The sequence below is a fragment of the Rasamsonia byssochlamydoides genome (assembly GCF_041956645.1).
Source record: "Rasamsonia byssochlamydoides strain NRRL 3658 unplaced genomic scaffold VTN77scaffold_73, whole genome shotgun sequence".
In the NCBI taxonomy this organism is placed as follows: Eukaryota; Fungi; Ascomycota; class Eurotiomycetes; order Eurotiales; family Trichocomaceae; genus Rasamsonia; species Rasamsonia byssochlamydoides.
Genome location: NW_027192456.1, coordinates 78,239 through 100,654, shown reverse-complemented (window position 1 = coordinate 100,654; position 22,416 = coordinate 78,239). Strand labels below are relative to the sequence as shown.

The 22,416-nt window shown below is 48.8% G+C and overlaps 7 protein-coding genes across 7 annotated transcripts; 5 read left to right on the top strand and 2 right to left on the bottom strand.

Moving 5' to 3' along the window:
• Positions 1 to 220: 220 nt before the first annotated feature.
• On the top strand, positions 221 to 2,146 carry VTN77DRAFT_8518 (uncharacterized protein; the record flags this gene model as incomplete). Its single annotated transcript, XM_069425024.1, has 1 exon — positions 221 to 2,146. One exon carries the CDS (start codon positions 221 to 223, stop codon positions 2,144 to 2,146), a length of 1,926 nt encoding a protein of 641 aa, XP_069274610.1.
• A 223-nt stretch (positions 2,147 to 2,369) lies between these two features.
• VTN77DRAFT_8517 (uncharacterized protein) lies at positions 2,370 to 2,702 on the top strand (the record flags this gene model as incomplete). Its single annotated transcript, XM_069425023.1, has 2 exons — positions 2,370 to 2,433; positions 2,512 to 2,702. 2 exons carry the CDS (start codon positions 2,370 to 2,372, stop codon positions 2,700 to 2,702), a joined length of 255 nt encoding a protein of 84 aa, XP_069274609.1.
• Positions 2,703 to 7,917: 5,215 nt separating this feature from the next.
• Positions 7,918 to 11,546, bottom strand: VTN77DRAFT_8516 (uncharacterized protein; the record flags this gene model as incomplete). Its single annotated transcript, XM_069425022.1, has 5 exons — positions 7,918 to 8,185; positions 8,238 to 8,401; positions 8,470 to 9,399; positions 9,459 to 11,287; positions 11,375 to 11,546. 5 exons carry the CDS (start codon positions 11,544 to 11,546, stop codon positions 7,918 to 7,920), a joined length of 3,363 nt encoding a protein of 1,120 aa, XP_069274608.1.
• An 896-nt stretch (positions 11,547 to 12,442) lies between these two features.
• VTN77DRAFT_8515 (uncharacterized protein) lies at positions 12,443 to 13,767 on the top strand (the record flags this gene model as incomplete). Its single annotated transcript, XM_069425021.1, has 3 exons — positions 12,443 to 12,677; positions 12,756 to 13,431; positions 13,509 to 13,767. 3 exons carry the CDS (start codon positions 12,443 to 12,445, stop codon positions 13,765 to 13,767), a joined length of 1,170 nt encoding a protein of 389 aa, XP_069274607.1.
• Positions 13,768 to 16,091: 2,324 nt separating this feature from the next.
• Positions 16,092 to 18,056, top strand: VTN77DRAFT_8514 (uncharacterized protein; the record flags this gene model as incomplete). Its single annotated transcript, XM_069425020.1, has 4 exons — positions 16,092 to 17,654; positions 17,742 to 17,789; positions 17,847 to 17,939; positions 18,006 to 18,056. The coding sequence occupies 4 exons, from the start codon at positions 16,092 to 16,094 to the stop codon at positions 18,054 to 18,056; spliced, it is 1,755 nt and encodes a 584-aa protein (XP_069274606.1).
• A 566-nt stretch (positions 18,057 to 18,622) lies between these two features.
• Positions 18,623 to 20,932, top strand: VTN77DRAFT_8513 (uncharacterized protein; the record flags this gene model as incomplete). Its single annotated transcript, XM_069425019.1, has 1 exon — positions 18,623 to 20,932. One exon carries the CDS (start codon positions 18,623 to 18,625, stop codon positions 20,930 to 20,932), a length of 2,310 nt encoding a protein of 769 aa, XP_069274605.1.
• A 168-nt stretch (positions 20,933 to 21,100) lies between these two features.
• On the bottom strand, positions 21,101 to 22,164 carry VTN77DRAFT_8512 (uncharacterized protein; the record flags this gene model as incomplete). The annotated part of the gene is made up of 2 exons (XM_069425018.1): positions 21,101 to 21,715; positions 21,826 to 22,164. The coding sequence occupies 2 exons, from the start codon at positions 22,162 to 22,164 to the stop codon at positions 21,101 to 21,103; spliced, it is 954 nt and encodes a 317-aa protein (XP_069274604.1).
• Positions 22,165 to 22,416: the final 252 nt, after the last annotated feature.

The following is a 22,416-nucleotide window of genomic DNA, read 5'->3' as shown; positions in this document are numbered from 1 at the left end:
AACATTTCAAACCGCAGATCAAATCAGCAACGAACTTCAATAATCCTGTTCGGCGTGGGTCTTTCTTTTCCGGAAAAAAAAGACTATTTGTGGCTTTTGTTCGACGGTCGATTAATCCTCGTACTACCATGTCAAGCTGATCTTCTGAAGGCTTGCGGCACTCCTCCGCAAGAACAGCTACATGTCTAGCTAATTTGGACTTTCTGGCGCACCTCTCGACATGGAAACTGATCTACCCAATGTGGACTCGGCACCGGAGTCGGAGTCCGCAACATCGAATGCAACGCACGACCCTATCCGAGATGGAGCTTCGGTTCAGCTAGAAGGCGAGCTGGCAAACGCATCAGAGGCCAGCGTTGAGACGGACAAGGGAGAAGACATCACAACACAGCAGCATTCACCATCGGAACATGAGACGCAAGCCTCGGTCAATATAGTCGCTCAGCGCACGCTCACGTCTCAAAACCATCCCAGTAATGAGTCGGAAGAAGGAACACAAAGTGATACTGCCCGGGAGCCAGAGGACTCCGCCGCGCAGGACGGACGTGATCTGGCTGGTCGAAGGGAACCGGCAAACTACAGTCTTCTCGACAATCCTCCAAATATTGCTAAGATTAGACAAGTAATGTTCGAGTGTAAAGAGCCGATCGAGATAAGTACTGAGGAGTTTGAGAGATACTGGCCGTTCATCGATAATGTCTGGGTGAAGCAGAGGTCAAATTCAAGCCAAGAGGGGCATTGCACCACAGACTATTACATGTGCCGTCTTCGGCGTCCGACCTACCGTTCACAACAAAATCGACCGTTGCCAGAAGGCAAGAAGCACAGGAAAAAGAGCGTCAGAGAAGGGGGGACCTGCAACTTCCAGATCAAAGTTGTTCGTTTCGAGGGTGCATACTCTACAGTAACGATCTCGAGGACACCAGGGAGCAGCAGAACACACTCTCATGATCTCGATTATATCGACAAAGTGAAGAGGAATTCCGGCCTGATGGAATTTGCGCGCCGAGAGGCTGCGAAGGGCTACCTCCCTTCTTCTATTTTCACCAAGTTCAAAGAGGAACCAGAGAAGCTAATCGAGGCCGGAGGCAAATTCTTGACTGTTACAGACGTCCGTAATGTCTCTTCTAAATGGCGAATCCAGAATCCGGAAGTCAAGTTAATACCTCATGAGGGTTACGAATATCAGCAAGGACATGGAATTGTCAAAATCAAGAAAACAGACGATGACACCAGGCCTATAAATACATCTAATTCCACTGTGAAACCGCCCCTTCCACCAGACACCTTACCGTTCCCCCAATTCTCACTGGAGTTCTTAGAACCCTATCTCCCACGCCACGAGGAAAAGCGCACTTTTCCTCATGTCACACTGTCATATGCATCATCAATGGACTCTAAGATATCACTGCTGCCCGGGATGCAGACTGTCCTATCAGGACCAGAAGCGAAACTGATGACTCACTATTTACGCTCGCGTCATGATGCCATTTTGATTGGGGTTGGAACTGTTCTTGCCGATAATCCTGGGCTGAACTGCAGGCTCGAAGGTGCTGGCGGGTTTGGTGGTCTTGGGAGGATGTGGCAGCCCAGACCGGTGGTTGTCGATCCTATGGGCAGGTGGAATGTCCACCCAGAGTGTAGAATGCTCCGAGCGGCTGTGGAAGGCAAAGGCAAAGCTCCATGGATCGTGATCTCGCCAGGCGCGCAGATTCATCCTGAAAGGTTGCTGATGTTGAAGGGTTATGGGGGTGACTACTTGCGGATTGTGGAATATAACCAGAGCTGGCGGCTGCGTTGGGAGGCTATCTTTCGTGCACTGGCAGCTGAGGGGATACAAAGCGTAATGATTGAGGGTGGCGGGACGGTGTTGAGTGAGTTGCTGAACCCTGAGTACGCCGATTTTATTGATTCCATCATTGTCACTGTTGCTCCTACCTATCTTGGACGGGGAGGTGTCAATGTAAGTCCGGATTCAAAGCGGGACGAGGACGGAAAACCCAAAGCGGCGCTCAGTCCCAGAGATGTTACTTGGACGCCTATGGGACAGAATGTGATCATGTGCGGTAAAATACGGGTTCCTCCACCGTCGTCGTCAGATCAACAAACTCTGTCTGGCCTTGAAGCGGCCGCTAGAGGGTCATAATGAAATGTAAAATAACAAATATAAATGTGCTTTAATTTCATTTATGCCATCAATATTTGAGCGGTTGAGTTTGTAATGGCTTAAGTTAACCTTTCTCGAGATATTCTGGAGCCAGAAAATAACGCCTATACTTTAAGATCTATTTTATGAAGGGCGAGCAGTCAGCGGGCAAAAGCTCCTTCCTTGAAGCACTGACAGAGATTCCTTTCCCGCGAAATCTGATATGGTGGCAAAGGGAACAAAGCTGATGGGCATAGAAAAGACAGTTGATGGCACAAGTCCTTCTCGTGCGTTTGCCAAAGACACTCTCAGTGTTGAAATTGAGGGCCCCAAACGACCGCAGCTTACACTGATTGACCTGCCAGGAATCATCCAGTCGGCGACAAAAGACGCTTCCGAGGCAGATGTTGACCTTGTTTATGAGATTACCAAATCTTACATCTCCCAGCCTCACACAATCTGCCTGGCTGTTGTCTCTGCGACCACTGACTACGCAAATCAACCCATCCTCAACATGGTCCGGAAATTCGATCCCAACCATGGACTTGGAATTTGACGGAGCATGGGAAGAAGATCTGCCCCTATTTTCCTCAGCTTTGAAGGCCTTAAAGAGCTATACATTTATGTGACTTGTTGCGAGGATACCTAACCAGACATATCAGTTGGACTTCTCCACCATCTGGACTCACTAAAGCGCTTGGCGTTTCATGAAAGACAGTCACTATCACTTGAGGATGAAGGTGACTTTGACGTCAATTACGGCGACGAGGATGACTATCATTACGAACTGAACCTAGAAGACCTGGGTGACCAGGACCGAGGTCCAGCTTGGGATGCCAACTTTCGACGATTGTTACATGAAGGACAGCTAGAGTGTGGGACTCTGTGAAAGGCTGGAGGTTCTGGTAGGTCAAATAGATCCAATTCTATCTGGCAGAAGCTGAATACCTCCAATGTAGAAGATTCGCCTGCAAATGCGTTTGTCAATCAGAGATTAAAATTGCTGCACATTCGAGCTGGCGAGGGATCAATTGATTTCTAACAAGAGAAGATCATTAGATCCCAACGTCTTTGTATGTTCTCCACACAAGAAAATTGGGTCAATTCAGACTCACAGAGAACAGATCCAGAAAAGTTTGCGAGATTTGGAGTCCCTATTGTACCCGTAGCTACTGAAGCCGAGATCCTTGCCTTTGCCGAATGGGCCTTCGGGCCGCAAGGCCTTCCTGGTCTTCTTATTCTAGCAAATGGAAACTTCACCGATAATGCAGTCAGCTACAAGTTTGTTTGTGGAGAAAGCTCTCCGCCAGAAGTTAACCCGTTGTCAGAGAGCCACGTAATATCAAAACCGTCGTTCCGGAGAATGTCGAGAGAGGATGAATATATGTGGAGCTTCGTGCCGGTGGCGACTCATTTTTAACTGAGTGTAAAGATTATCCCGATGGATTCTGAACGACTGGAAGGCTGAAGTTCAGGAGTCCGATGATAGGAACATAAAAGGTGACAAAATGTTGCAGTTGACTATGAATTGAAAATGACGGTGGGCACTATTTCTATGCATAATTCTACATGTATATATGTATATCTCTCATGGAGCAGTGTGGACTGAAGGTATGTACTGTAGGCAGTATACATCACCCAGCTGCGCACAGGGAAGATAGAGGGCTAGCGGACTTCTTGCAAGGATCGGGGTCTTGGAAGTAACAAGCACAGCGTGCAGCTCCGGGCACGAGCATGGGACCCCTCACATTACTATCTTCTGCCCTCGGTACCGGAATGCGAGGGATGAGCTCCAAGTAGACGGCCGCCTGGACTTCCGTGTGCTACTCACGACGGCAGAGGGATTTAGGAAGGTCACAAGGTGGTGGCTATGGAGAAGGAATTCGGGACAATTTCTGGCTCGCGGATGAGCTGATAGGATGACAGAGCTGGGGATGTCGTCAACCCAGCTGTAGGTAGCGGAGATGCCGAGAAGATATTCTTTGACTCAACATGTACGAGGGAAATCTAGTCTAGATGGACTGGGTGGCCCAAGGGCCGAACAGAGTAATAGATAATAATAATCATGTATGATGCTGCAGAGACTGTGCCAGTTGGCGATACACCCCCTGGCTGCACATTCCGCATACTAAACCGTCTTCCATCTCAGTCTCCTAGAATAATATTCCCAATGGCATTTCTCTTTCAGGAGATTCTTCGCAGGATCCTTCTTCTAGGAAGATCTTCCTAGGACCCAATGGCACTGGATGACATGCCAACTCTTAATTCGCTAAAACAGTAGGGCCTGCCACATGGTTGTTCTTATGATCCAACACTAGCAGCTGGGAATAATCGTTTTCAAAGACAGCGCACCACAGTTTCGGTTCTAAATGCCCTGTGATGATATGAGTGACATTACAGGAAGCAAGGATGTAAAGTTGCATAGAGCAAGACTACATACCACTGGCTGGCAGAGAGGTCGCACAGTCGATTATTATCCAATCCTCAAGCATACCAGATTTAATCCATGAATAATATTGACCACCCTCCCGAAATTGATTGCAATGTTCAGTAACTCGGTCATGGTCCCTGAGTAACTCAATTCCCCACCTCTTTTGTGGAATATAGAAGTCGACTCGGCCATCGCCTTTCCTGGACCATTCACTGGAGATTGGCACACCTCGACCTACTACAGTGTTGAATGCCCTGTAAAACTCATCCTAATACTGGGCCTCTAAGGGTCGGAGTTTTCCTGCAGTCGATAATTTGCCTTCTGTGCAATGCCTAAGGTTCTTTGAGGAGAAGTGCTGGAGGACCTTCTTACACAAGCTTTGAATCGTAGGGAATGCCTCATCCGGGAACTTGGTTGGCATATTACCAATAAGGTACTCAATATACCTAGAATATGTCAGAATAGAATAGTAAAAGCCACATTTTAGAGAACATTACTTTTTATATAAGCATGATGGTAGAACACCAATACTATGCTGCTGTTTAATGCCCTCCCTCATAAGTACCCTGTGGATCCAGCCATTTTCATAACAGTGCCTAATGCCGTCAACTGACTGGTCAAATAGAATATATCCGCACTCTGCTCAGGATGTTTGCAGCTTCAATTGTAAGTCTTTGTCTGTAAGGAAAAGATCATGTAACAGCAGTTGTCTCAAGGCCCTTAAATACTTTGCTATTATCTGCCATGGCTTGAATCACATAATCCTCTGTTATTATAGGAGTAACTCCATGTTTCACCTCAGAGCAGCACACCTAGAAAATACGTTAGTTATACTAAACCGGAGTAAGTCAATTTGCATATTAAGCCTTCCTCCTTTCTCTCCAGCTTAGGGGGAGTCCAGGATGCCAGTAATAGTGCTTGCCATCCCATACTCAAGACACAAGAGGAGGGTGGAGCTCAGGTAACCAGCAAGATGCAAGTGTCCCATAGAACATGTTCGTAGGAAGAAGGTTACATACCTCGAAAAGATAAAATATTATTGACGTTACAGCCCCAGGATGACTATTTGTAAGATGAAAATATAGTTCTGAGCATCTCTATCAATAGTGTACTTTTTAACAAGTGTTTCAGAACATAATTTTGTCACAACCATTTCGAACTCGTCTTTGGTATAGAATAGACCTATTGGTGGTAAACCTTCCTCGGCTGATGGAGTTAATGAGATGCATTATTTGGAACCAAACTGCACTGGCATTGATGTGTTATATGGCAGGCCTGCTGATGGACTGCCATACGAGGAGAAAAGACATAGTTTTATATGATAGTCGATCCGACACTGGACGCTTTTGACAATGTAGTTCCAGAATGCAGTGTCTCCATATGTCCCTTGTGCTTTATCCAGGATGATCACATTGCCATTGGCAAAGATATCTTGTTTCTTTTTTACCTTTAGGTACCTGCGTCTAAGGATCTGAGCAAAATTCACCCAAGGATCCTCGTCATCAAGGTCACTAAGGTTTTGTTCCCACATCCCAAGCCAAAATACTGTCCTTCCATGCCAGCAATAATAGTCCCTCAAAAGAAGTGAGAGTACTGACTTTCCACTTACTGGTGTTCCGCGTATGTGAACGATACTTTGTGAATCCACAATTTCTGCAAGTTTTGACACTGTTTCATCTCAAGTGCATACGTTTCGGCGTTCGTCAAGTTCTGGCGAACCCGACACCTATGACCATGACATAATGGTTTAAGATGTGGGACCTTACCTCGAGTAGCAGTAGATTGTTGTTCTTGTGGTCGTATAATAACGATATCAATATCTGGATCATGGGATTGAGGGAAGTCGTATGAAATCCATCGGCGAGGATGTAGATGTACAAGATTTTCCTTCATAAAATCGTCTTTGACTGCGCTGTTCGGGCTGTAGAGATCGAGATCCCAGTGAGAAATGTGCTCTGTCTTGCACTTCCCGTCCATTTCCCAGATCTTCTTTCTGACATCGTCAATGGTGTCAACGTCGAAGTTACAACTTATGGAGAACACTCTATCAATATTGTCGGAGAAAGCACACCACAACCTGCGCTGAGATGGTTGAGCCATTGTTGGAGAGGTTGGGTTTCGGCGAAAAACCCAGGAGAAAAGATTTCCTGCCATCATGAAGTATAAGGAGCACTGTTGTTATGCCACAAACGAGGAAGGTTCAGGTTGCTGCTTTGTTGTTGCGATAGAACGAAGGAAGGCACCTTCTGTAAGATCACATGACGGGATCAATGTCAATGGGTGACGTCACGTAAACCTGCCAAAGCTATCAGTCTGGATCGTTGGATTGAGGGAAGTCAGATGAAATCCAGATATCATGCATTTCCGGCTCGTCCTTAGCCCTAGGTGACCCTGAAAAATGCTTCCACCTACCTCTGTGCTCCGTTCCTGTCGCGGAGTCGTCAAATACAGTAGAACCGCGCCAAGACGATTCGAGGTTAGACGATAACTCCAGTTGACTGATACTTTTCTGAGCACCGATTAATTTCCCATACAAATTTTCAAAAACATCGGCCCCCGATATATCTTTAGAATTTCATACCAATATCGTCTTAAGGAAGGAATTTTCTTACTGATGTGAGCAATTTTCTCAGGTAATTTAGATGAAGTAAGTATCAAAGCCTCAATTATGCGATACTTGGACTACCCCTACAGGCCGTCATAAGTCATGATTTTGATTATTAAGCACTTCATTAGACCGATTAATACCTACATATATATGCACTTAACTGAACAGCATCTCAATCACAGTCAGTCAGAGCAAGAATAAAAAGGCATCATAGCTGTTTTGAGTCCATTACCTAGCAACACTTGAGTACTTCTCCGAACCAGTGTAAGGGTGTTCAACATTAGGATCGAGAAGGAAGTAGTGGAAGGATACTAGGTACTATAATGATTGAAATGGACGAGTGATCGGATTGAAGCATTCAGGAAGTACTGTACATGAGCAAGGAAACGAAGTACATAGCAATGACAATGTAGCTGGCTAGCTACATGGGAAACTGCCAAAACGCTTGCCTTGAGGACACAGGATATAGAGAATATTAGCTGCTGGTTAACCTAGCGACGACAAGCACTAAAAAAAAGGTCGTTAACGGTTGTTCGATGGTACATGAGAGAAAAGATTCATTCAGACAAAAAGAAAAGAAAATATAGCACACGCATAGCTAGCTTCGTGTTGTCCCTTTCCTACACTCGGAATCCGTATGCAAAAATGAATGGCGAAGTGAATGAATGTTGGGAACGAGGACTCAGGTCAGATATCAAAGGAGTGTGTTTTGTCCCACATTCCAAATTCTCTCTAGGAGCCAGGATAAGCTACCCCACTGCTACTCCTTCCTATGGTATAGAACCTTTCGGGACGACCAAGAGCCAACGTGTCAAAGCGGTCCACACCCATGGTTTCCATGTTGTTGTAGCTGGATAGATAGAAACCTATCACAACGACAAGATACGTGAGGACAAGGATCGAGCCCTTGAAGTAATTGCTCTTGCCCTCGCCGTATACGTACGAGAGGAGAAACACGCAGAGGATAACGGTGATCATGTCCCACTGGGGAAATATGAGGCTAGAGAAACCAGGTTAGCAAAATGATATGCATGACAAGGGAGGCTACTTACGTAAATGAATGGCTGAGAAGTTCGGAAGGTTCAATAAATCGGGCATGGACAGCGCTATACAAAACCAGAGCTGGAATCTGCAGAAGACAAACCTGCAAAGCGTAGGCAGAACCGATCTCCATAGAAAGTGCGATATTTCCGTTCATGGCAAAGGAAATAGCATTCTATCACAACAGCATGTTAGATTCGCGGATCCCCAACTTTTTGATACGACCGCAACGGACAAGCTTACCAGAAATTCGGTAGTGTTTGGAACCAAGGCAAATAAGGTGATGCCTAGGAATTTCTCGTCAATATCAACGTTATCCAACACAACATCAACAGTATTAACGAGCATTTCTGCTATGACCGCGTATAAAAGTGTCGCCACAAGAAGGATGATTGAACTTTTGGCCTTGCTCCAGTTCGGGGCATCGTGGCCACCACTGGCATGATGACTGCTATCAAATGCCGGTCCAGCATCCTCGTGATCCTCCGCAACAGGGCCTGCTCGCGCACCATGGGTCCTCTGGTGCTGGCGTCCCGTTGCCTGCGGATTGGCGGAAGCTTTGCGGTGTGATTGTGCGGCATCGCGAGCCGCAACCGCTGCAGCGGTCGCGGCAACTTCAGCCACTTGCCGCGCCAGACTTTCATTATCTTCATCTGTCAGTCCACGTAGATTTAGACCGGGGTGGTCGTCACTGCTATTCTGTCTTGGAGGAACAACATGGGGCGTCACGCTGTCAGGTACCGAACTTTCCTCGATCTGTTCCCAGCCGCTATCAGACAGGCCAACCTGTTTCAAAGAATGTCCTAGGATCCTCTTGTACAATTGCGAGTCCCGAATCGAATTTCGCTGGCTTTGCATGTCCGCACCTGTTGCGTGTGGTCCATTGGCAGAGTTTAATTGCCTTATGTCGTGCAAGGACTCGTTCGTAATGTGTGCCGCTTTCTTCTCATCCGCCTCTGTTGCCCAGATAACGGCTGCATGAGTTCGGAGCGTGAACCAAAGACCGATCACGTATGACAGAAAGAGAAACACCGCTGCAAACCAGGAGTACGGTTGCACAGCTTTGAGGAAGAACTCGTCATTTACGGCTGGGACTTGAGAGAAGTAACAACGACGGCAATCCCGATCGCCAGGATTTGAATGATGGACACATGACCGACAATTCAGCTCATGCTGTGATTCGTTAGCTATGAGGTGACTTCAGGGGGTTCGCCGACTGGGTAAGGACTTACGCTGCCGTAGATCTGATAAAATAGAGTGGGTCCAAATGCGGCGATGACTGCAAATAACAACATTGTCGAGGTGACACCTGCAGACTTAACGTTGAATCTCTGCGTCTTGCGCTTAATCGCACCAAAGCACATGGACAATCCCGGAAGAAACAGGATACCGGCGAAGATGCTCCCGATCAAGCTTCCTTCAACCAGTTGAGCTTTACCCTCACTGAGAGCAACACAATACAGATAGACTTCTACAATAGTCGAGAAGAACGCATTGACTGCGGCGCCAAGGCCCATGGAAGACTGCGCAGAGATCGAAGCCACTGCTTGGCCAATAAAGTATGCCAATGGAATGATAGAGAAAAGCGCAAGAGTGAAAATCAAGCCTGGATGGGTCAGCCAAGATTTAATCCCAAGAGTCACATCCAAGACCCAATAATCGAAAATGGCAAACGCCACGACGCCCAGGAGGTTGATGAAGAATATATTGGTCCCATCAATGGTGTATTTCCAATACCGCAGGCCGGCCGCACGATAGGTGCAGAGGAGAATAGACGAAGACGAACTGGATGGTAAGCGGGAGTATGTCGTATCCGAGTGAAAGGAGAGAGCAAGAGGATGACGGCGTAGATGATCGACAAGGATGTTCATCACGCGGCCCATGGGGATCCAGAACACCAGCATCCAGCAAACTAGTGATACAAGAAGCATGAGCGGGCCGATGAGGAAGTAGAAAAAGGTAAAGAATACAACCCGGCCCAGGCTCCATTCACCCCGACCAAATAATCGCCGCTTGGATCTAGACAGATTGCTTCCACGACATTGACCTCTCCCAGTCCGTCCAAGAAGACTGTCATGCTCACTGGCCGCCGAGTCAATGCTGTTCCTTCGTCGGCCAATGAGCGACCGGTTGTTGAGCGGCCCAAAGAAGAGCCGGCCATGTTCGAGATCACCGCTTTGCCATTGTTCATACTCGCTGATACTTCGACCCTCGCCCTCGTCCTCCTCAGCATAGTGTTCGTCGGTCTCTAATCGGACAAAGGAACCGAATGGGTACAGCAAATAGCGGGACAGGCCGAAGAATACCCTTCCATAATCCACCGCGTTTGGGGAAAACGCGCAAAGGAAACAGGCAACGGCACCTATCAATGCGGCGACCGCTAGCCACCATCCGAAAAACAAAGTCCACATCAGATTGACCACGAATAATACATTGCTCACACGTCCACCGGGGGATGAATGAATGTCCCCCTCCGCAGTTTTCTCTACTGACCGGTTCTTTTTGTACAGAGCAGGTTTCCAGATCCTGATACCAAAAGGATGTGTTTCGTTGATTGCTTCCTGGCGATCCTTTAGTGTAAAGCTCTCCGCGTCACTCACATGGCCATTTTCTTCGTTCTCTTCTTCATCCCGGTCTTGGAAAGAGGGCTCTCCGAACGTCTCCGAATCAGGTTCCGTAAGCCTCGATTCGTCATCTCCATCATTCCTCGAACTCATTCGCGATAGCGTGGGCATCTGAGCGTTGGCCCTCCGTCTTAAAGTGGAGCTTTTCCTCCTCAATGGGTGGATTCTTGGAGAATATTCGGGGTTTGCTGCCTGATGCAGGGCATTATCCTGCTCAACTTCTTCGGCATCGTCATCTACCGAGAACTCCTGGCCCCGGTGAGGTGTCGGACGCTTAGATGACATCCGCCGCATTACGGGGGGCTTCCTTGCTTTGTCGGTCTGCGGTGCTAAAGAAGGTGACCGGGGAGTCTGGGCGCGACCGAGGTAGGATCGGTGGGTGGAATCATCATCGGGGTATACTTGCGCAGAGCTTTGTTCGTAGGAGGTAATGGTCCCTGGAAAACATTAGGATGTTGTGTAAGCAGATAATCATCAAACGCACGAGGCAGCACGGCGAAGAACATGAGAAGGTTCTACTATACCATAATTAATATTGCCCTTGGGTTGCCGACTCAACTTTGTATGACGCACTGTTTCTGGGGGATACTGTTCATCGTCCGTTCGGACAATAGAAACAAAATTAGATGTCTGACGCTGCTCTGTAAATGAACCCCGAGATTCAGAAGAGTCAAATTCGCCAGATTTATCGGCCATTGCTCTTTCTTCGTCCTGTGAGCTCTCCAAGTTGCTTCTTGAGTAGATCCCAGCTGAAACTGACCAGCCAGTAGAGGGAGGCGAAAGGAAAGCCGGATAACTTTGAAAGAATACGGGCGAGGTCGTCTACTGTCAACGATAGTCACGTCGATTCTTGTTGAACATATTGCAGGGATGCGATCCTGTAAAACCCCGCAGCTCCAAAGACGGGGTTCTCAGCGCGTGCAGAATGTCAGAAGTTCAGCCAGCAGCGTAGCTTCTGTGCATCGCTCACGCGATAGATCAGGTGGGAGCTGATCTCCGCAGTCACCTGCAGCTCTGAGAGACCTGATCTCTGGGTAAAAGAGACACTGGGAAATTATGAGAGTCAAAAGACGATAGGAAGAGTAAACATCTGCCCAATCACCAGCTACATAGGCTCTGGTGGCTGGGTGTCGCAAGCGCCCCATGGTATGGGGAAGTTTCAAGATGTTTCTTGGCCCGTCGCACGTGATAAGTAGTTCATGCAGTATGCCAGTAATGTCAATGACTTATGTCATAGACTACACAGCCACAGATAATAGAGGAATACGGAGAGTATGAAGTAATTAGTAGTGGCTTGATAAGAAACAAGCCGCAGCCTGAGACAAGTAGTATGGCTGGTGTCCACCTTACCGCTTCAAAGCTCGGCATCGAAAGTGCTCGACCAAACATCGTCCCGACACGCCATCGTCATTTGCCTAACGCCCTAACAGCTTCGGGACCCTCCCCCCAGGGTCTTCTTATTTCTCCAACACCGTTTAAAACTGGCTCTTTGCTCCTCCAAAACAGTTCTTAAAGATATCGGTACCTTGTTGCAGCTCTCTCGTGAGCTGTTCCTTTTTTTTTGTCCCCATTCCGCCTGACATACGCCCGTCATGGCGCTCGACAACTACTACCGCAATAAGATTGAGAGCATGAAGCTCGAAATCATCAAGGGTCAGGCAGTTTTGAGACGATTAGAGGCCCAGCGCAATGACCTCAACTCGAGAGTACGCCTATTGAGGGAAGAACTTGGCTTGCTTCAGCAGCCTGGCTCCTATGTCGGCGAAGTGGTGAAGGTGATGGGCACCAAGAAGGTCCTCGTAAAAGTGCATCCCGAAGGCAAATACGGTGAGTAGTCCTGCTTCAAGGATAGTCTCATCGACTGAGTCTTTGCGGTGCTGTAGCTAACCTTTTCGATTTACCCAGTCGTGGACGTGGCTGACGGTGTCGATGTTTCCAAACTGACGGTTGGCAAACGGGTAGCGCTTCTATCTGACTCCTACAAGCTTGAAAAGATATTGCCTTCGTCTGTCGATCCACTCGTCTCTCTAATGATGGTGGAGAAGGTGCCTGATAGTACATACGACATGATCGGTGGTCTGGATCAACAGATCAAGGAAATCAAGGAGGTCATCGAGCTGGGCCTGAAACACCCGGAGCTGTTTGAGTCCCTCGGTATTGCGCAACCCAAAGGTGTATTACTTTACGGGCCCCCAGGTACAGGCAAGACGCTCCTGGCACGAGCTGTCGCCCATCACGCAGACTGCAAGTTCATCCGGGTTAGCGGATCGGAACTAGTTCAAAAATATATTGGTGAGGGAAGTAGGATGGTGCGGGAGCTGTTTGTCATGGCTCGCGAACATGCTCCCAGCATCATCTTCATGGATGAGATCGACAGTATCGGCTCGAGTCGAGTCGAAGGCAGTAGCGGAGGCGACTCAGAGGTGCAACGGACTATGTTGGAACTGCTTAACCAACTGGATGGATTCGAACCGACCAAGAACATCAAGGTCATCATGGCCACCAATCGACTCGACATCCTCGACCCGGCTCTATTACGACCAGGACGGATTGACCGAAAGATTGAATTCCCACCACCCTCGTAGGTTGACCCTTGTCTATTTTTTCACTACATCCTTTACTGGGTGACTTTTACTGACTACGCTCTCGTTCTGTCAGGGTGGAAGCACGGGCGGATATTTTGCGAATCCATTCGCGGTCTATGAACCTGACGCGCGGGATCAACCTGACCAAGATCGCCGAGAAGATGAACGGATGCTCCGGAGCTGAATTAAAGGGAGTTTGCACGGAGGCGGGCATGTACGCGCTGCGGGAGCGACGGGTTCATGTGACGCAGGAAGATTTCGATTTGGCGACGGCCAAGATCTTGAACAAGCATGACGACAAGGAGGTCAGTCTTGGCAAGGTCTGGAAGTAGACGTGTTTGTAGTCGGTTTACATTCTTGGAATCCTTCAAGAGGGGGGCCTTGGTTGTGATCGTCGATAACAGTCGATGTGCCGAGCTTTGGCTGAGGTTGCCAGTCATGACTATGAGGGAGTAATGTACTTGTATGATCATATCATCTGCCAATCATACTACCACAATAATGGATGCCTAGAAAACAATGTATCTGTGCTATCCAGGTTCTATTGGGGTTGCCAGGGGCCAAGAGAACAGATCAGCAGCCAAGAGACGATCTTGGGTATGGTATGGAATAGCAACTGAGGCTGTACGGAGTACAGTAGAGGACATCGGTAAAGTAAAGCGGCTGAAAGTCTAGACCGTTTGACTCCTTGCTGTTTCTCCAGGTCGAGGGTGTTAACTACTCGCTCATTCTCATTCCCAAACTAAATTTATCTTCTTTCGAAGAGTTCAATTAGTGATAAAACTATGTTCGTCAGAACGGACTCGGAGACTTATTGTTGTGTCGGTGCTCAGTGTTCAGTGCTGAAGAATGAACTGGCTCTTACCTATTCCTATTCTGGTCCATTGCTTGAGCGCCAACTCCAAGTCTGCGTAGGCGCTTCTGCGCTGTATGTAATAATACCTGTATGTATTACTCACCCCACAAAGCCAAGACTTAGGAACCTGGACGAATGGCGGAAGGTATAAAAGTCATGTCTGCTTGTAAATAATAAATGATACAAAATACTTTTCTTCTCACAAAGGCATCTGTACCCCGTATACCAGGACTATAAAATATGATTAGGCATCACTACATCCTACATGGGTAATTAGTGCTAGCACAATTCATGTAGCGGTTGTCAGAAGAGTCTATTCTGTATACAGTACTCCCGAGGCCTTGCCCGTGGTCACACAGCTGCACAGTTAGTCATGCTTGCAGTCCCACTTAAGTTTGGGATGACTTGCGCATGACCAGCGGAAGGAGCGACTCCGCCCAGGTCGAGGCCTGTCAGGACTCAGGATTCAAGACAGGTGGCAACTTTCCCCCGATCCTCGGAGGAGATGGATGGCTTTATTCTTATGGAGTTATCATTCTGATTACTCCGTACTGTTCAGTTTGCTCCAACCACGTAGCCCCTCCATGAACAAAGTGTCATGAATTAGGAGTATGAAAAGAGATCCTGACAAGCTCTGCCGCGCAACCCCGCGCTGCGTCGTTTCCATCACTTTATGATAGCTGCTTGTCATCTATTTTTCATGTCCTACCTTCACTGACCGCATTTCTCGCGACGAATAATTCCCCGTGCTGGGGGAAGTTCGATCTGGGCAGTTTGCAGCACGGAGTGCTCTGTACTCTGTAGTCTGTACTCCGTACAGTAAATTGTAATCAGGTAATCTACTCCCTATCCTTCGAGCAAATCTTTGCTGATCTGCATTGCAGACCGCTTTCTTGGTTAAGTTGCATCCGTGCACGGTGCACCCCAACCCTCCCACCTAACCAGGTCCTTCTTGCCATGCAAGTCTTTGGCGAGGTCCAGTGGTAATTCGCTAAATATGACTCCCTTGTTATACGCTGGCATATTTATTTCCACCGTCCAGCTTGCCTCTACCGCTTATCTCTCTTCCCTGCCCATCTCTTCTATTATTTTATTATTACCTGTTACGTCTCCCATTAGTTGATTAAGAACAATTTCTGGTATATCTATTATTAGCAACGGAGGACTTTTCTACTGGATAATTAATTACTCTGTACTCCGTACTCTACTCAGCAATTGAGTCATAATATTGTCTCTGCTGGGACTGTTCCCCGCTCTCACGTTTAAAAAAAATTCTTATTCTTATTATTAACTTACCACACGCCTGGGCCTTCGCCCTGATCACTTCTCCACTCGCACGTTGCCTGGCCCTTGATTCTGGAAGCTGGCGGGACCCCCGGACTTGCTCTTTTGGTCCTTCCGTCTCCAGCTGTGCTGTTGCCAAACTATTTTTGAATTCCGCCTATTTTTGTTCACCGTTTCCGATCGGCTGCCTTCCAGAACCCACGAACCCACCCAAGCGTCTAGCGATCTAGTCGCGGCTATCTTGTCTCCACCGTGGAGCTTATACTATCACACGCACTCTATATATTTTTTTCCCTCCCCTGTCCTTCGATATTTGCTTTTCCCTCTTGGAGATTCTCGATCTATCTACTATATATATCCATATATAAATGATTTTCTTCCCCAGTTTTTGATTATGTATTGCATTGCTGATCTTTCTACGATATCAGCATTTGTTTTCTCTGCCCGGGAGCAAGAGAAAGAAGTCACTCACTTCTAGCAGAGTTGTGTCATTCTGCTGTCGGGTTTATCTCCATCATGCCTGTCGTCGTCCAGTCCACAGTTGACCTTCTGGAGACTGAACTGGCGAAAGCCAGAACCACTCTTGAGGAGATCCAGCCAAATGCCGCCCCCGTGATGGCGCTCGGCGATGATATCACTGCTGGTGCCATGGCGGCATACAAGAAGAATCTTATCGGATATAACCATGACTTCTTTCATGGACACCGCCGTCTCACTCCGAAAGAGTTGGGTTTTGTAACGGTGCAGGAAGTCATCAGCACGAACGATGACGGTCCATTTTCTCCGCAAGAGGAGCAAATCGTATTGTCGGCCAAGCGTCCATCCTTGGTCGACGTCTTGTCCAACAACATCATCCTGGATCATATGGCCCCCCTTCTACCTATCTCTTCCCTCATGTCTCTCGCAGCAACATCGCGGACGATGCGCTCTATTATCCTGGAGACCCCTTACGTATTCCGGCGCCTCGACCTGACTACGTGTCGTGGCGCAATGGTACCCCAGATTGCGCCAATCGATGCTGGCGGCGAGATTTGGAGAAATGAACGGATGGACGAGTCACTGACTGAAGATGATTTCTACGCGGGCCCCCTGCGAGGAATTTTCTCCCAGTTAGAGCGAAGATCCATTCTTGAAAGTGTTCGGACTTTGGTTCTGGATGGCTTGTCGGTTCCGGCCGACTTGGTTGCCGATATCATACTCACTGATCGTTTCAATGTCAACATTCTGTCAATCCGCGAGTGTCTGCACATGAATGAGCGCAAACTCATGCAGGTCCTTCAGTACGCCGTTCGTCCAGGTCGCCCCAAGGGAACCCCGAAGGTGAAGGGTATTTACCACTTCACTCCCAAAAAACCAATCCACAACACGCCACGCAGCCGCCGTCCAGCTTCTCGCAGAGAATGGTGGAAATCCCAGCTTGGCAGCTCACAAGATGCATCCTATTCCAAGACTACCGCCAACCAGGATTCTGAATCGGCCTCTACCGCTTTAAGCAGGGACATGGACCCTAACGCACGGTTGGATCATCTGAACGAGTGGTATAGACCCTCCGGCAGGATTTTGCGGGACAACATCGAAGATGGCTGGGCACAAACTATTCAGAAGTGCGAAGGTATCATTGCGTTCGACGCGGTTCTATGCCGGGGTCCTCGGCATAATGTCGATCTATACTCGGCGAGTAATAAGAGTCAACCTCGGCCGGAAGCTGGACTACTCGGTCCCGCCATTGCAACGATTGCACTTGGGCCTCATGGCTGTGATGGTTGTCATACCTCTCCAGAAGGGCCAGCCATTTGGGGCAAGTCGCCAGATGAGCACTTTCCTCTCCTCTGTCCTCCCCCTCTATATTCTTCTAAGGTCGTTGATGCCAAGCGCCCTGTCTCGAACGGCGAGAACGGGGTTTTTATTGCTCGATGCGCGGAATGTTTGAAGAACCGATGGTGCCATCGGTGCAACAAATGGTTCTGTTTCAATTGCCTTCCCCATCCGGAGGAAGTCATGGCCCATCTCAGTCCGCACCAGACGGCTGTCAGGGCAATTCCTGGGAGCCGAAGTCGAGGCCAATCACCAGAACGCAAGGTATGTGCATCTATCGGGAGGACAATGTCTCTCGGGTGATGTTATTTCGCCCATCTGTAGCCCTATGCCGCTAACTAGACTCAATAGAAGCTGGGCCCCGGCGTCAGCAGGGATTGCTGGGAATGTGGGCCAACGGTAAGCTCCTACTTCTGAACACATTGACATATCATGTGATTAACAATGTCATTTTAGTGCGCAAGCTGCAAACTGGAGTGCCAGCGCAGCTGCGAAAGCTGCCCGGGTGAGTATTGTATTGAGCACAATGATGGCTGTTCCACAACAAGGGTAAGGCGACACTGGTCTTTTTTTTTGAAAAAAAAAAAGTCAATCCGCTAATGATATGCTGTCCAGTGTGATTGGTGTAATACCAGTTCACGCCGATTGGGAAGAGACCTATACTGAAAGTCTTGTCTCAAGAATATTGTCGCTACCCATACGGCCTCGGTAAATTTTTTCTAGCAAGGATGTCGGAGCCTCCCTCTTCTCTCATGGAATTAAGTGGGTAGCAAATCACCATCTCAAACTGCAGATTTGTGGGTATCTTTATATGGCGCTGATGTGGCGTTTGGGGACTGCGTGCTGTTATGGTGGCGTTTATGTTTATCTCTCAGCTCTTGTTTGCTATTTTTGGTTATACTATATTTCGGCGTTATACGCATTGACTCAGCATACAATTTGGATTTGTAAGAATCTTTGTCAAGTAACAGAAGAATGTGGTAGCCTATACCAGTGTCTTCATTTTTCTCTTCCATTTCCTGTGTGCGGACGTCTTCAAGTGCAGAATCATTAGATAAGATAAGGATGCGGAGCACCTTCCAGAATGCACCACGCGCATCATTTTTCCCCACTCGAGCTTCAAAAACCCACTCTTCTCGAACTTGATATCGAAGATGCGAACGTGATGCATCCTTCGGTCATTCGTTTCCCCTTCATGAAGACCATCTTCCGACCTAGCTGAGGATATTATAATGGCTACCGATGTGAATTCTAACTCGTTGACATGGTCCACGCAGCTAACCGTCACTCCACCCGTACGAACACCGAAGCTGCCAGGAGACAAGATTCTCCTGCCTCAGTCGGCTCTGGAACAACTTCTCACTGCTGCACCGGTAGTAGAGGAGGTTAGCTCCTCCCATGTAAATCACACATCCAGTTTTGATCCTTTCAATCCATACACTTTCGCCGCCGAAGCCCGAGCTCGAGCGGCGCTGACTTCCACCCGCCGCCAACCACAACTCCCCCACCCGCTCACCTTTCGCATCGTCAATCCACAGAACAGCCGGATTGTCTATGCTGGCATCCGGGAATTTTCGGCAAAGGACGGCGAAGTCAGTCTGAGCAGTTTTCTGCGACATGCTCTGGGCTTGGAAGATGGTGATTTCCTGCGGGGTACCGATGGCGGGGCAGGTGAGATGCCGCAAGATTTGTTTCCAACGGTAACAGTCCATGCGAAACAATTACCAAAGGGCACCTACGTCCGCCTGCGCCCGCTGGAAGCGGGCTACGATCCCGAGGACTGGAAGGCGCTCCTGGAACGCCATCTGCGAGATAACTTTACGACTTTGACGACTGGAGAGCTCCTTACAGTTGCCGGAGGTCGCCATGGAGACTTTCGATTCCTGGTGGACAAGGTGTTGCCAGAAGGGGATGCAATTTGCATTGTAGACACCGATCTGGAGGTCGACATTGAACCTTTGAATGAGGAACAAGCTCGGGAAACCCTAAAGAGACGGTTGGAAAAGGCCTCTCGTCCGCCTGGGACAACTGAAGGAAGCTCACTAGGTGGGCCTATTTCGCTGGGTCAAGAGATCATCGGTCAGGTTCGGAGAGGGGAATATGTGGACTATGAACTGCGCGAGTGGGATCGCGAAGCTGGTCTTGCTGTTGAACTTGAGGCCGCTGATGGTGCGGATCTCGATCTCTTGGTCAGTCCTTTTTCGTCGCGGCAAAGGGCCCGTCCAAGAGACGATGAGCATGTGTTTGGGGATCTGTCGACGAGGTCCCCCAAGCGGCTCAAAATACAGCCAACGAATATCGAGTTGGTGGATGCCGAGGCTTTATACATTTCAGTGCATGCATTTCCTGTGCCGGAGGACTCGAAGGGCGGTGACAGGGATGACCGGAAGGGGCCATTGCAGTACAACCTGCGGGTTACGAAGACCTATCTGGCCGATGAAAAGGAGAAAGATGAAGCCTCAATTTCTCACGACCCCGAAGAAGTTCAGTGCAAGAATTGTCACCAATGGGTCCCGAAAAGGACCTTGTTTCTGCATGAGAACTTTTGTTTTCGAAACAATGTCTTCTGCCCGAAATGCAAGAATGTGTTTCAAAAAACCTCTGCAGAATGGCAGAATCATTGGCATTGTCCAGATGACAATTCCTATGGAAATGATATCTTGAGCAAGGCAAAACATGACATTGTTAGCCACACATCTTATTCATGCGCCAACTGTTCGTTTGTGGCTCCGAATTTACCAGGTCTCGCCCACCATCGGACGACGACTTGTCCCGGGAAGCTCATTCTTTGTCAATTTTGTCACCTCGTCGTCCCACAGCAGGGCGATTCAGACCCGGACGTCACTGAACCCGAAGTATTATTGTCCGGCCTGACGCCTCACGAGCTCATCGATGGGGGTCGTACCACGGAGTGCCATCTGTGCAACAAGATCATCAGGCTTCGCGATATGAAGACTCATCTTCGCCATCACGATTTAGAGCGGCTGTCTCGACCGCCGCCTGCAATTTGTAAAAATGAGAATTGCGGCCGTACATTACTGGGCTCCTCCAATAAAGCAACCTACGACTCCCTTGGCCTGTGCGGCATTTGCTTCGGTCCTCTTTATGCGGACACTCATGACCCGGAAGGCAAAGCTCTTCGTCGGCGCATTGAGCGGCGGTATCTGTCGCAGATGTTGACTGGATGTGGGAAACCTTGGTGTCGCAACCGGTATTGCAAAACGGGGCAGCAGCAGCAGACGACATCACCAACATCGAACCTACCGTCCGGGTCCAAAGAGATTTTGGATATCGTCAAACCCTTGGTTGACGCCATTACCGTGAAGCCTGGGGTCGCCAACACCGCACCATTTTATTTCTGCACAGACGAAACGAGCCAGCAACGACGTATTCTCGCGGAAATGATTGCTGCCGAGGGAGTATATGATATTGAGTGGTGCATTGCGGCTGTCGAGGCTGCTGCGGGTGACTTGGACAAGGCAAGGGATTGGCTACAAGGGTGGGCGCCTAGAAAGGGCGAATCTAAAAACACAGGGATATAAATGGCCATTTGTTTGAAAATAGACATATATATTTCTTCACGTAGATGGATATCTGGTGCATAATACACTGTGTCTGCAACGGTGTCATCATGATGGAATGATATTGAATGATATTTGGCATGGGCTTGACATGATAGATGCGATGCCAGTGAAATTCTATGTATGTTTTTATGTAGAGCCCGTCCTCGCGGCTAGTGTACCACTGCCCCTCGACGAAAAAATGCCCATGATCCCAAAGACGACATAGAACAACGCCAACGGGTACGCGACCAGTCCCCTCATCCCGCGCATCCTTCCGACCGCACAGAACATGCCCGAACTGCTGTACGTGCACCACCCAACGGCGGCCGTCGTCAGGAGGTAGCCGAACATGGTATCCATGGGGATCAAGATCCCGACCAGACTCGTCAACACAAGCGGGAGGAAGCAATATCCCAGAACGCTAGCGGACCGAGGAAAAGTCAAGGTCGAGGAGAAGTGTCCCGCCGAGCTGCTTCCAGACGAAGTGGGCGGTTTGTGGTGCGGGTCGTAGTTGTTCGGATCGGCGGCGTTGGGGATAGGTGATGATGATGCTGGATCAAGAGTTGGGGACATCAGGCTGAGGATGAGATGGAGCGCCAGAGTGCCGAAGACGGCGACGCCGTAGATATACCCATAGAAGACCTTGCCCGAGAGCAGGAGGAAGGTGCCGTATAGGAGAATGTAGAGGATAGCGCCGTAGAGGTCACTGTCATCCATAAGATGCTGGTCAATCTGCGCGAAGGGGTTCAAAACCGTCAAGGTCTGGAAAAGTTCACCAACTCATAAATCAGCCTTGGTCTCGTCTCGACACACAAAACGTTGATCCACTGCCATCAAAACCGGGATACGGATACGGGGTATTCGAAACCAACCTTTGTCCTGATGTGCTCAAAGTTCACCCCCAATTCTTCTAGTAGCGGCGGCTCCCCTTCATATCCCTCCGTTCCAAATGCAGCCAACCATCCAGTCCTCAACCCACCCTGCTCTCCCATCCTCCCAGTTACGCCGGGACCAGCATTTCCAAACCCGCCATAGCCTCCTCCTCCTCCGGCAGGATATGCCTGCGCCTGGTTAGGAGAAACGCCGTAACCACCGTATGAAGCTTGCGACGGGGTCGTATGGCCCGACACGGAATATGAGGAAGGGTAGAACTGAAGATTCTGGGCAGAGGACTGGGCCCCGTAAGGTTGTTGTTGATAGTACTGGGCCATCGCGGCCTGGGGGTGTTGGTAACAACCGTTCGTTAAGGCGACGCGAATGAGAAGTGTAGACTGACACGGCAAAAAAAAAAGGTTTTAAGAATAGAGACAATTCCAGCTGCTCTCGACAGTTTGCTAAAGCACTGGTTGGGAGTAAGGTGGGTTATCTAATCTGACGAGGTGGCAGCTTCGGAGGAATGCAAGTATCAAGTGAGTTGAGTTGGTGGTTGTGGAGCAGACACCTGGGCCTGTCCGCAATAAACA